Below are 14,537 nucleotides of genomic sequence, written 5' to 3'. Positions count from 1 at the left end.
AAGAAGATTCCACCTAAACATTAGGAAGAACTTCCTGACAGTAAGAGCTGTTTGACAGTGGAATTTGCTGCCAAGGAGTGTGGTGAAGTCTCCTTCTTTGGAGGTCTTTAAGCAGAGGCTTGACAACCATATGTCAGGAGTGCTCTGATGGTGTTTCCTGCTTGGCAGGGGGTTGGACTCGATGGCCCTTGTGGTCTCTTCCAACTCTATGATTCTATGATTCTAAGTAGTAAGGAAATAACAGGTGCCCACTTTCCTCTTAAACATTTAACTTAACTATTTTTTGTAAAGGGCTTATGAATTAGCACATTGCAGTCCATATTAGGGAGTAGCTCCAATGACTCCATGATGCCTTAGAGCTCTACATTTTGAGTTGGTATCAATTGTACTATCTCCTACTGGCGTCATGGGGGACACTGGCTTGGGATTTCAAAGAGCTTACCCAATTAGGGCAGGTCCAACTGCAACATGAGCTAACGTTAGAGGCCCTGCTATAAGAGCTTGTGGCCAAAGGAAGCCTCGGCCAAGGAATACAGTGCCTTGTGCTGGGGGATGCCCAGGTGGTTGCCCTGCATATGTCCCCAATAGGGGCATTAGTGGAGAAGGCTGCAGATGCAGCTGTGGCCTGAGTTGAGTGGACTGTAAGGGACTCATAGGCTATCAAGATGCAAATGCATATCCACCAAAGATAGCATAGAGCAATAATCATTCTAGCTGGCAGCAGTAGGGAGAAAGGAGACAAATGGTGTGTGTGTACATTTAAACTCCTCTGTCCAGATGATGTATACCGTAAGGTTGTGCTGCACATCGATTGAGTGTAAGGCTTTCTCTAATGGATGGGAGGGATTGGGGCAGAAGGTAGGGAGCACCAATTCTGCTGCATGTGAAAATGGGAGGCTACCCAGGCCAGAATATCCAAGTCCAGCAGATCACAGAAGTAAACTTCCGTATCATTATAAAGCGGCTTCAAATGATTCACATACACCATTATTTCATCTTTCAATTCATCACTAACTGCTAAAGAGGAAAACTCTGAATTCTCGACATCCAATATTGGTGGCATACTGCTTGACTTTTCCAAGAAACCCTGTAATAAACTCCTTGCTTGGGAAGCACGGTCACTTCTCTGTTTTCTTTTTTCTTTCCTGTTTTCTTTCCTTGGTCACTTCTGTTTTCGCCACTTCTCATTTTCTTCTGTGGCCCCCTAGTCTTGTGCTGTGCCCCCCCCCCATTTATGTGATTTTCACCTGTGCCGCCCCCTGGAATATCCTGGGGGCCATATGCCCCCCGGTTGAGAAACACAAGGGCTGAAAAAGAGAGTGCCTTCCAGAAGAGTCTTGTTCTCTATGCAGGAAAACATTAGCACTCTCTCTCTCTCTCTCTCTCTCTCTCTCTCTCTCTCTCTCTCTCTCTCTGTGTGTGTGTGTGTGTGTGTGTGTAGAAAGGAAGAAACAAGGGGGGGGGAGATTTGAAGCCCCCTTTATCTGAACATGAAACTTTGCATTAAAAAACAACAACACTAGTGAAGTAAGTTTTCATAGGTGGTATTACTAGCTTGGCAGGGACGCGGGTGGCGCTGTGGGTAAACCTCAGTGCCTAGGACTTTCCGATTGTATGGTCGGCGGTTCGAATCCCCGCGGCGGGGTGAGCTCCCGTCGTTCGGTCCCAGCTCCTGCCCACCTAGCAGAAAGCACCCTTAAGTGCAAGTAGATAAATAGGTACCGCTTTATAGCGGGAAGGTAAATGGCGTTTCCGTGTGCTGCGCTGGTGCAGGCTCGCCAGAGCAGCTTCGTCACACTGGCCACGTGACCCGGAAGTGTCTTCAGACAGCGCTGGCTCCCGGCCTCTTAAGCGAGATGAGCACGCAACCCCAGAGTCAGTCACGACTGGCCCGTACGGGCAGGGGTACCTTTACCTTTACCTTTATTACTAGCTTGGTAAATTTGACTTGTTATATAACAACAATATAATAAACTAGCATGTTAAGGAAAACAACATGCCATTTAAGTTGCTGAATTCCACTGGAGACAAATGACTTTTATTTTTAAAATATACTCTGAAGCTAATCTAATACATTCTACAACAAGCTGAAGTCTCTCACGGTACCTTTGCTTCAATGCGCAACCTCCGTCCATCAACAATGAACGGCTCCTTGGTAAATTCATCATAGGTGTACTGCCATTCACATGTCAACTGTCCAAATGTACCTCTTGTCACGAATAATATGCCACTAAACAAGAATACAAAATAAACCATTAAAACAAAGCAAGCAGAAATACAACAATTACTTTTTAAATAAAAAATTAAAAGTTGCCTTGTTATCACCCAGTTTGATGGTTTATTAATTCCACAATGAAATACACACATATGGATTTGCACAATGATGCCAGCGGAACCTAATCATATATGTGTGTATATTAATTCAGTCAAAGAAGACAACTACATTCTACTTTAAAGATGCAGAAATCAATATATAATAAGGAACAGTGGGTATGTAGAATGATAACCAGGCAGCAGCAATAGTTGAACTGAACACATACTTTTGTTCAGTCATGTTCTAATAATTAAGGTCAAATACATTCTACAAAAAAAACAAGTGTTCCTGCGTCTTTACTGAATTGAATTTGTTAGTTCCTTGAAAAAGCTTGTAGGGTTTCATGTTTCAGTAATATTTCAGTTAGAAAATAAAGCAAGTTTTGTCAACCAAAACTCTGCTTAGGATCCAGAGAGGTGCTTTATGCATGGTTAATAACATTAATAATAAATTTCCTTCAGTTTCAGAAGCATGATGGGGTGGGGATAATGTTTGAGAAACATTAAGGGGTAAATTCCCTTGTAAATGTGGAATTACAGTGGTACTTCTGGTTGCGAATGGGATCCGTTCCGGAGGCCTGTTCGCAACATGAGCAGAACACAACCCGTGTCTGCGCGGGTCGCGATTTGCCGCTTCTGCACATGTGCGTGACATCATTTTGCATGTCTGCGCATGCGCGAGCGGCGAAACCAGGAAGTAACCCTTTCCGGTACTTCCGGGTTGCCGCGGGACGCAACCTGAAAACGCTCAACCTGAAGCAAACACAACACGAGGTAGTTATGTGGAGTGGTATCCATTTGTGCCTACCCTTCCAAATTTGCTCTGGAAATCTGAGAAACCCTAGAGAATATTTGAAGTGGTGTGGGAAACTGCAGTGGGGAAGGCAGGAAAAGGAAATGAGCTTGCATAATATTGAATAGCAACAGTGGCTTGGTGGGGGGAAACTTAGCTGTATACCTTCTAAGTGACATACTATTTCCTATGCAGGGGTGCCAACTTGAATAAAATATGGGGGCGGGCAGGTAGGCCCCACCCTGCATAATCATACAATGTGGTGCACACACACTATTTAAGTGACAATGCCCATCAATCTGGGGGGAGGGGGCAGACCTCTCAAATATTTTAGGGGGGGGGGCAAAGCCCCCACAGCCCCTTGGAATTGGCTATGTTCCTATGTAAGAATAAAACTAATTCACTACTGCTAAATATATATTCCGCTGATTTCAAGGTGTCTGTTCTAATAATCAAACAGAGTTCCTGTTGCTTTCCTATTCTGTTTCATAGGGCCACGGAGATGTGAGTACAGGGAGTACTGATGTACTGACCCCACATCATGAAGGGGGCCCAGGCTCTGAGCTTCCATTCATCATTTTTTTAAGTCTCTAGCCCTCCTGGAAAGTAAGTTATGAAACAAAATGTGCAGGTACCCTTCTAAGTGATTTCTCTGAGATGAGCCAACCTGACTGCTCCCACCTTTTAGTGTCGCCAATGAGTGAAGTCAGGGCTGAGATAGACGAGTGAGTTGTTTGGAAACTAGGTGATTGGAATCCCGGAAATCCAAAGGAGCTGCTGTTTCTCCCTCCCTCCCCTTCTGTCTCATTTCCCAGCCCTTTGTATCTAAATAGTTTGTTCTTTTATCATCTAAGATCATATACTTAAATGTTATTTTCTGCAAATACTACTACACAGTAAGTGTTAAAGTATCCACCTCCTCCCTGAAAATGGCAAATATAAAATGTGAAAACTTTGCAAAGAGGCTTAGGCATGTTTTCTGCCATGTCATTCTTGTGCCTTTGAGGCAAGCAGAAATTCAACATGTTAAGTATTTTCTAGTATGAAGATACAATTATATATACGTTTATCAAGCATACTTTATTCATGTTTTGGAGAGCTCTCGATGCTACTTGCAAAAAAGGACACAAATTTGCATATGACACAAAGCATAGCTAAATTTTATGCAAATTGGTTTCCTTTACAAGTAGCTCAGATATCCCACTTCCCATGCTGTGCACTGAGCACAGAAAATCCTGTTGGTGCCCTTGCTCTTCAGTCAAGAGAGGCAGACATTGCAAATTTTTTTATGCTCATGGAACTGTCCCTTCCACTAAATCGAACAAGGAAGCTTTCGCTGATGTAGTTTCAATATATATGGACACCTGCACCCACAAGGAACTACTTAATTGAAGCACACCAGTTACAAAAGTACATGGTAGAATCATTCTTAAGAGAGAGAGAATGAATGAATGAGGGCTTATCCCAGGAATATTGTTATTCCGACTACCGTTTATCAGTTCCAGATTTTCACATACACACTAACAATCTTAACACAATCTCCAGTCTTAACTACTGTGAAAATTCTAATCAAGTGCTTTGAGGTAACATAAAAACATTCTAAATCTTGGTCTTCTGTTGTAAAATATAGCCTTCAATATCTATACCTTTAAGGACAATTGGAGTTTCTTTCATTTAAATGCTAAGGGAAAATCTAAACACACTATTTGTATTATATTTATTATTACTGAGTAAGCAAAAAAACAAGTGTAACAATGCATGCAGCTTATAAAGTTAACTGGAGAAATGGGGAACCTTACCTCTTTGTTACCATTAGTAAATCTGTACTATTAACCATTGCATGTGTAAAGTATCTCAGTTTGGCAAATCTTCCATTTTCAATATTCTAAAAGAGAAAGACAGTTGTATAGAATTCCCTAGAGTATAGAAAGTTCTTTCTGAGGAAAATATTAATGTCTAACATTATTATTAATTTCAGCTTACATTATTATTAATTTCAGCTTATTATAAAACATGTATACATCACATATATTGAGGACATTTAATATCTGCCATGATTAAGAAGAACTTTCACACCTAGTAGTACTGTAATAGAGAGTTGACATAATTGTAAACATCCTTCCACATAATGCGTCATTATCCTGGAATGTGAAAAACCTTTTATCTAAAATTATGAGTACGTAATATTGGGCTATTCAGATGTTTGCAACCTTGAAAGTACTATGCATTTTCAGATTACAGAATGCTGTAATACTCAAAAGAGAAGACTATTCAAATTCAACCTGAATTGTTACAGAAACCATTTCTTATTGTATTTCTCAGTAAATGGAATACAACTGTGTAAATAATCATGGTTTCAGACATAAGCGTCCAATCATATATGATGGTTTTAAAGGAGTGAACTGTGTTTGAGGCGTGCAATCCAGACTGGTGGATCTTCCTTAAGCCATAGCTGATTTTTTTTAACAGGAAGTGAATAAAAATAAGCTGCTGACCTGTGACTCATAATACCATCCCATGCTGAAATGTTCCTCAACTGTTTATATACAGTATTTTCAAAAAGTCTCAAGCACAAATGTTACATCATGTTATCAGTCCCCCCACACCAATGAGAGAAAGAGAGAGAACAAAAAGTCCCCAATTCATACACTCCCTAAAGTCAAACAGCAATACTTTATATTGCATAAAAATTCAATCATACATCTATACATAAAATGGGCGGTTTGTTTTTACAGAACAGGCCTGATATATTTAAATATGTTTTCTTGAACTAAAACCGAAAGTTTAATTTAGATTTTAAATTAGAATGAAAAGGAAATAATAAGGAACAACATTTTAAATCCTTTAAATACAGCATAGAAACAATTTTGGTGGTGCATTTAAGAGAGTGAGTAGATTGTAAGATAATTATACTTTATAAAAATGCTAATTTTTCACTACAAGTTCATTAGAAGAAATTCTACAAAACATACAAAACACTGCAATCCATAATATATTCAAAACTAGCCACTGATATAGAACCATTTATTATATAGTAGACAAGGTGAATCTGAGGATTCCAGTACACTAGTAGGTTTGCTTTGTAGAACTTATTTTTTAATCCAAGCGACCAAATTATTTCACAAATTAAATCTCAGCAATCCTCAGAAAACATTATCCACACATTGCCTACGGAGGGGGGAGACGGAGATGGCAGTGGGGAGATTTATACTTCCTACCTCCCAGCTCACACTCTTCACATGGCTCTAGCACTCTTTAACTACAGCCACTAGAAATACTTCATTCAGGTTATATGTGAACAGACATTTCAGACTTACAAATTTATGTGAAGTGACAGAACAAAGGAAGCAAAATAGCAAATATTTCAGCTGCTTAGGGAAGTTCAGTGCATCTCTTTCCCAAGGAGAAAAAGCAGTTACCAGAGAGATCTTGTTTAAGGAATCTTGGCACTGAATATGACTGATGAGCACCCTAAAATACCTCATTTCAACTATGTGATTCCATTGTGGATTGAAGACTGGATGGGGCAAAAAAAAAAAAAAAAGTATCAGAAACCTGGTGTTAACTGGGTTGAATTATAAAGAGTTCTGCCTCATCATTCAGCTTTTCTTTTGTATTTTTCCTTCCATGTTTTTCACCTGCTCTTTGCTGCTTGTTATTACCACTCTTTTCAAATGCTACCTGTCACTTTCATAATTCATTTTGAAACTGAAAGTTCAATACTTAGCAGAGCCCATTATTTGCACGAAGTGCTTAATTTTTGAATGCTTTCATGCATCCTGATTATATCACTTAATTTACTCAGGCACCCTCACTAAGCATTCACCCCTCTTTATCCTCCAGTAGCCATTGACTAACATGCCTGGTGCTCTCTTCAAGCAAATGCAAGAATGGCTTACTTGCTCGTACCACTGAAAGACACATATTTTTTCCAAGGCAAAAGAGGAAGGACTCAATAACAGCATTATTCTGACTAGTAGTGCCACTAAATCACATCCTGAAGCTACTCCTTACTCTATTAACCACACTTCTTCTGGATTGGGTTATTTGAACTGGAATCACAACAGTGCTTTTGGAAAGATGTTCAGAGTAAAGAAAAGTGAGAACAATAGAGAATGGCAGCCACATAGTAGTGCAACAATTGGTTACTGCTATATCAAAGCGTCAGACAGGTAATCTGTGTAGTGGTTCACCATTTTTTACACACAGATCTCCTTTGATGGATCCTTCTTACTGTCTCTTTAAGGCTTTGACATTGAAGACGTTATACGCCAAACAATATACAATTTATATATATCCCCAATCACTTATTCTGGAAATTGGGGGTGGGGATCTAAATACATGTAAACCTTTCATATGTTAAACTGTTAAGACTGTTGTGTTGGCAACATGTATCCCGTAGGAAAAAGGCCAAATTTCACTGGAGGAGTGGAAATGGAAAAGAGCACTAGGTAAAATGTTCTTCAGTCTTCCAGTGGAGTTACAATCATCCGTCAGACAGCTGTAAAAGAAGGATTCTGCAAAGTCAGCTGCTGTGACCCGAAAGAAGGGCACAGTTGAGCCTTCATTCTCACTGCAGTCAGTCTACTTCACCATCAGTAGTTTTTATCCCTCAACATTTCTCATAACTATTTCCAAGCCTGGGTTGCACCATCACTAGGGAGAGACTAGCTTGTTTCTGTTCTGTACAAAGATGCTTACACATTTGCCAATTTCCAAACTAGATGCCAAGATCCTCTTTCCTGAAAATCTGTTCTGTACTATATCCAGTTTTTGCATGGCCTTTAGGCAAGTTGTCCCCAGTGGGCTACCCTGGCTAGCACTGTCAACACTGCTCATTTGCTGGCCCTCTGCCTTCAGGCCCAATCTGCATTACTGCCTACAAGAAGACAAGGCAAGCAGAGGTTACTTCCCCTGCTGCTCCTTTTGCTTCCTGCACTCTTAAGAGGACAGGGAAACAGGTAACAACAGCATAAAGGAGCAGGGCAATGTGCTTCGGGGGCCAGGAGGGGGGTCCTTGCAGAAATGCTGCCCTGATTCTAGCACTGAATCTGTGAATCTAATAGAAATATTATAATTAAAATATTCTGATATAAATTGGTGTTGGAATTGTAATTCCCATTGTAGGCTCCTACCTCCACAGCTCATTCAGGGCAGATCTACACCCATGGTTTTGAATGCTAAAAAGGAGTTAAAGAATAGCTGAGATAACCATATAGCCATATGAAGTTGTTTTCTAATGTTAATAATGCATTATTAAAATGTGACACCAGATCGCACTGCAGAGCTACCCCCTTCGAGAAACTGGGTAGACCTTGTGGAAAAGGAAGCAAAAGAGAAACCAAATGTATTGATGTTTTAGAATAATTAAAATATTGTTTTAATAACATTTAAAAGGTGAGTGTAGTTACAGGCCCCCCCACGTCCATTTATTTCCTAGGGTCTACTCTGAGTAGAATTAATTTTGGCCATCGCCCTCAATTTTTCGAGAATGAGAAAACTGGCTATTTATATTTCCCTCACTGTTTCTAGCCTAGAATAGTGCATACTATTTTGTTTTTACAACCACATAGTTGATCTTTATTTTTAAAATACCCAAATATTCCCCCTTTCAAAATATTATTGTCAATTTATGCATGGAATTTAGTGGTTCTGACCCAATTGGACTTTGCTTACATTGGATAACCTCTTATACTGAACACACACTTACAACTAAACAGCTCATGCTTGGGTTTGCTTAAAGAGGAAAGCCTCATGCTGTATGATATTTCTGTAGCGTAATTTTATATTAATACATACCTTTTAAAATAGTCATATGCCTTTTTGTATTAATCTTTTTATGTGCTTGGTCGTTTAGGAAACCTGGAGTGTACATGTGTATAACATTCATACAAGTCTAATATTAAATATATAAATGCATATAATATGCACAAATTGATCATTTTTTGTGTGGATCAATACATAAACCCCATGCTTCTTATTATGATTAGGGAGTGAGACTGTTGTCAGAAAAAAATATGTGCAGGTAATCCTGACATTCAGATTTCTGAAAACTCCCATCCCTACTCATTGGTCCATAAATCTAAGGAAATAAGCTTTCACAGATGCCCAGTTTCTGACTCTGGCTTATCAGCAGCTGCACTGCTGCAGAGATGACAGTCCATTCCCTAGGGATTACTGAAAAGTAAAAGCATTAATATCTAAGTCAAAAATTTCTTTTCTCTCAGATTCACAAGATAGATAAACCTTGCAATGTTTCAATGATATGCTTACAGAAGGCATATTCTTATACTATCATAATCACATGGTGTAACTGAATGGAAAGAAAACATCATGAAGCACCTATAAATAAAACATTTAAGTAGAGTAGCAGCTCCTGTAATAGTGATACCCAACAACAGACACTGCTATGCACAGTCCACCACCCAGGCTCCTCCTCACCTACTAGCACAGTGGCAATAAACTCATTTAGGTCTTTTATATGTCTTCAGTTGCCTTGGTCAGGATGACACTGGTTCCCTACTTTACCATTTCTGTGTATTTTCCTGTTGTACACTGATCAGAAGAAATGAAGGGCATCTACTCTCTCCACGCAAATTTCTGAAATTCAGTCAAAAGCCTTTACATATTCTTGAAATTCAGTCAAAAGCCTTTACATATCCTTATTTTCTCTGGCAAATTGGCTGATTAGTGGCTGGACTAGTGACTGATCATCAAAATATTTCCAAGTGAGTTTCTCTTCCACTGGCTCTCTTCCACCTTGCAGCACCTTGTGGTTGTAGCCCCTTCACTTAAAAGTCAAATCATCAGTAGTTTCAATTTGAACCACAGGGTTAGAATTAAAAGCTTCATATTTCATACTATATTTCACAAGATGTTTGAACTAAATGAAAGTTTAAGGCAAAAATGTTAAATTAAGTTTCTGAAAATGAAAGGATGTAAACTATAAATGTGTTTTTAAAAATAAAAGTTGATAAAGCAAGTGACAAATAGGTAAGATAATAAATAATGGTAGGGATGTTTGAACAGATCAGATCAATCTTTTTTTATATAGACTCATTTATTGTTATTACAGAATATTCATACACAATTTTCAATACCTAAAACTAAAATTTAACAACAACAATAAACACAGTTATAGGGCAACACTGAGTACTTATATCTAAATGGCATTTTGCGTAAAAATGCACAAATGATTTTAAATTTAATGCATAAAATTAAAATAATGATGTAAATGGAAAATATACTATTTAAAAACAGTATATATTTTGACTGGGGAAAAATCATAGTTACAAGATTATTGTCAAAGTACTGTCAAAGCAACAGCATTCAAATAAAGACAATTAAAACAACAATTTTCTTTGTGTTTGTGCTTAGACTTCATTAGTGTATATTTTTAAACTTACATTTAAGACACAATTGTAAAACAGCTACTATAATTTTTGCTTTTCTGTGGCAGTTAAACTTAAAGTGGCAGCATTTAACTTGATAATTCAGCAGATAAAGTACATATTACTCTAACTGTCATCATCATCACTATCACTAATATGACACATAGTCCATTTTCTGCAGGCCTGTCTTTTCTGCAAGCATGGTAAGAGAAGAAAGAAGCAGAAGTGTTAGTTGAAGCTGGAAAGTTTAATTATTTGTTATTTTTAAAAATGCAAAAAAAGAAAGATGAGATGCAACTTTTGAATTTTTAGTATGCAGAAGAAGAATTTCAGTTAGTACAAATGTAATCCTATATCACACCACTCACTAAAACAAGTCCAAGTTTATTTTTTCTATAAATATATGCAAATCTCAAAACCTATTGCTCAAAAGACTTTGGAACTTACAAAGCACAGTCACAGCTGAACCATAGCTTTCTGTACTATATAAAACCTACTCTATTTGTGTTTTCTATTTTTAGACCACATAGATTTTAGAAATCAAAGTATAAAACAGGAAACCTGTGAGTAAGAGAGTTTTCTTTGCACTGATCTGCACACAGATTTGCTTAATACCTTGGAATGCATAGATAAGTCTCCACAGGCAGAGGAACTCTGCATATGAAAGTTTCTGTACTCATAAATTGCTGGTTCTGCACCATAAATTGCTGGTATCAGTCAGACATTATTCAGTTCCAGAACTGCAATTTGCAAATCTGGTTTACAATAACTGCTTTGGTTTACCATAGCTGCTTCAACTTATGGTGGAGCACATGTAAGCACTCCATACATAAGCTGATCAAGCCACCTTGTGAGCCAATTTTACAACACTACTTAAATTAATTAAGTACTGTGGGATAGGAGAAGATGCTGAAGTCCATCTCATCATTGGCCAGAATCCCCTATGTTTCCCAGACTAAATTGAACAGTCAATTGTAATGATCCTAAATTGCCTCTCCCAGTAAATTGACAGCAGGAAAGGGGTATCAGGACTCAGCCCGTGTCCATTTATCCAGTTCTAATATGTGATCACAACAGACTAAATCTAAGCGTATATGTACTGCTAGGGATGGTGGTGCCAATGCCAGAGTTCCCTTCCTGCCAAAATCACAGGAGAGTTATGTATTTCTATGTCTGTCTCACTGTAGCCTCAAGTACAGTAAATCTACTTACAGAAATCTTTATCTGAATATGGAGTGTCTAAACTATTATAAAATGTATTAATTAATCAAAAATAAATCATTGTGACCAATGCTTGCACAACCACTTTCAGATAGTAGGATGTGAACTGAGTGACTGAGTGATGTTCTCCATGCACATGTGGAAGCAGCTGCTCAATTGATGGGAATATACTCAAATTCCCATTTTCCACTATGAGGCCACAGATTTAACAATTTTGAACTTTCCCAAACTTAACAAAAAGGATCTGGGAATTGTTCTCAATTCAACTGTTCCAATTTATCAAACAAAGAAGGAAAACAGTAACTACACAGTGGCTTGGTTCACACATTATGCTAAAAGAGACTCTGTCTTAGTAGGTAGGCATGAGTGTGTAAGCTCCCAGAGAGAATCTTGCAGCCAATTTGCTCCTTCCATCAGTAGTCTTTGTTTCTCAGCATTTCTATACACTTATTTCTCACAACTAATTCCACTACCCACTATCATGTTTCAATTTCATAGTAAAATAAACCCCTTTATTTATTTATTTCTTTTTAAAATTGTTCTAGATAAAAACTAGTCAACAATGGCCAATATTCAAAATACTATGAGTTTTATAACTATAAAAAATAATTTTTAAATAAAATAAAAACCTGTATTGAAGTACTGTAGTAACATTTCAAATAAAGACTTCTATAAATATAAAAACATTTCAAAAAGATTAAGTGCATTTCTTTTCATCTCAATATTTATTCTTTGTTGTGTCCCTTCACATTAAGGCATTTGTGTAGGTTTTATAGGTAAGGCTTTAGAAAACATTTCAATATAAATGTTGTTGCTTCCCCCCCACTACTTTGGATCTGTTATCCTACTTACATCCCCTCTCACTGGCCATTTCACAAATCTCTATTTTTATTAAACAATTAAAAAATAGCACTTAGGATACGTACTTAACTTTAAGTATGCTTATATGATATCCAAGATCTCTGCAGTAAAAATCCCACACACTAGGGTTAAAACAAAGTGAAATCAGCTGCAGTAGCTGATTCTTTGTTTTGTTTTCACATTCCTTCAAACCGAAGGCTGCTATTTCAGCTGCCTCTCTAAGCTACATTTCTAATGTATTTTAACTAAAAATTCATATCTTGAAATCTAGCAGCTTTCTTAGGTCTAATAAACACATCTGTCTTGTGGACAGTGCTATCACAGAGAAAATGAGAGGGACAATAAAGGCCATCCGGAGCATGCAGAAATGTGCATCCATAGTTCTGCACACAGACACACATGCAACAGATGGAGAGAGAAGGATGCGCCGATAGACTGACTTATTCCCTGTTATTATAAAAGCAGATTATTATTATTTTCAAAAACTAAAATAAAAAATGTCAAATAATCTTGAAACCAACAGGTAACATATACTGTTAATGGAAATTGAAAAAATGGTCTCCACTAACTAAATACTAAAACATTCCTGAATACATAAATAGGAATAATTGTTCCTAATATATATTTTTAAAATATATATGTTTAAGTATGGAAGAGGAATGTATGTGCATGTAAAAAGTGTATTATATTATGTTTCCTTGAAGGTTTAGTTTCTTCACCTGTAACATTTGACTTCCAGCACCGTCTCTTAATCTGTATGGTCGAATGACTCCATCCTCACCAAAGAAGCGGGGAGGACGCAAGCTCATAACATCTTCGGAAGCATTTGTAGCTCTGAGGGGGAGGAAAGTTAAGACCTTTGCATTACAGAAATAGAATAAATATTTTCATGAATATTCTAAAATGTTTTAATAAATTATAAACATCCATAAAAAACAAGGTTAAATAGCTAAGCAATACAAATTACAAATTCTGAAACTAGTAAAAAACGTAGCTGAGTCAGGAGGAACGTACTGCCTACGTCTAGACAGGAGGAAAAACTGAGGGAGTCCAGCCTGCTTCCCACAAGTCTTTGCTCCTGTCTAGTGTCTTGCGACAGGGTGAACACCCTTTCCATTGGATATAACGCCCCACAAACTAAAACTAGCTCCAGTAGGTTCAGGTAGGTAGCCATGTTGGTCTGACGTAGTAGAAAGTACACGAAAGCTCATACCAAGAACAAACTTAGTTGGTCTCTAAGGTGCTACTGGACAATTTTTTAAATTTATTTTTTATATTTCTAGCTCCAGTAGGTGTATTTCCCATAGCATGGATGTACCAAGAGCCAGTGGAGATCTGAATGCTGGGAAAGAACACTGAGAGCAGGGGAGCCTGAATATCTCTATTATGGGGGGGCTCTCTCACCACAAAGAAAATCAATCAATCTTTATTACGGTCCAGAGACCCAACAAATCGTTACAAAGCAATGCACAATTCAGACAGCCTACCTCCAGGTTAAACAAGCATTTTGTTCAGACTTAAAGATAGGGATCATTGGTTCTTGCAACCACCGATAAAAACTTTGCCACTGCTAATGTTCTAGCGTTTGTCCGGTCTTCCAATAGGAACCTGACATAGTGAGCCTCTGATTTTTCCGGGAAATGTACCAGCAAGGGTAATATCAATTCAGCGCTGGCTTGTTCATATTTCGCACAGTGCACAAAGAAAATAAAACACACTGGTACAAAACGGTTCATAACAGCAAATTTTGCATAATTCTCTTAGTATGCTATGTTTTTTTTTCTTTGTAGTTTTTACTGGTATAACTATGACAATCTGAAGGCACAGTAAGAAAAGAATGGAGTAAGAGATAAGGGTTATAGTTTTTTAGTAAAACTTTTTTGAAAAGGCAAAGAAGGAATAAAGGAGAGGGAAATACAGCGAAAAGAAAGAACCTGAGCTCAAAAGGCAAAAAAATA

At 37.8% G+C, this 14,537-nt stretch overlaps 1 protein-coding gene across 3 annotated transcripts in view; it reads right to left on the bottom strand.

The window, feature by feature from the left end:
• Window positions 1-14,537, bottom strand: part of VPS13A (vacuolar protein sorting 13 homolog A) — a 150,099-nt gene that overhangs the window by 3,383 nt on the left and 132,179 nt on the right. For 2 of the 3 annotated variants that reach the window (XM_079995964.1, XM_079995965.1), the window contains exons 68-70: window positions 13,299-13,413; window positions 4,906-4,991; window positions 2,107-2,230 (exon numbers count right to left, since the gene is read on the bottom strand). In XM_079995964.1, coding sequence (XP_079852090.1) covers window positions 2,107-2,230; window positions 4,906-4,991; window positions 13,299-13,413 — 325 coding nt within the window. Of the gene's footprint in view, window positions 1-2,106; window positions 2,231-4,905; window positions 4,992-10,149; window positions 10,690-13,298; window positions 13,414-14,537 lie in introns of those variants that run through there. The other variant, XM_079995966.1, reaches the window with a different exon arrangement.

This window comes from Podarcis cretensis (assembly GCF_951804945.1).
Source record: "Podarcis cretensis genome assembly, chromosome: 11".
NCBI classification, from domain to species: Eukaryota; Metazoa; Chordata; class Lepidosauria; order Squamata; family Lacertidae; genus Podarcis; species Podarcis cretensis.
This window is presented reverse-complemented; position numbering and strand designations above follow the sequence as displayed.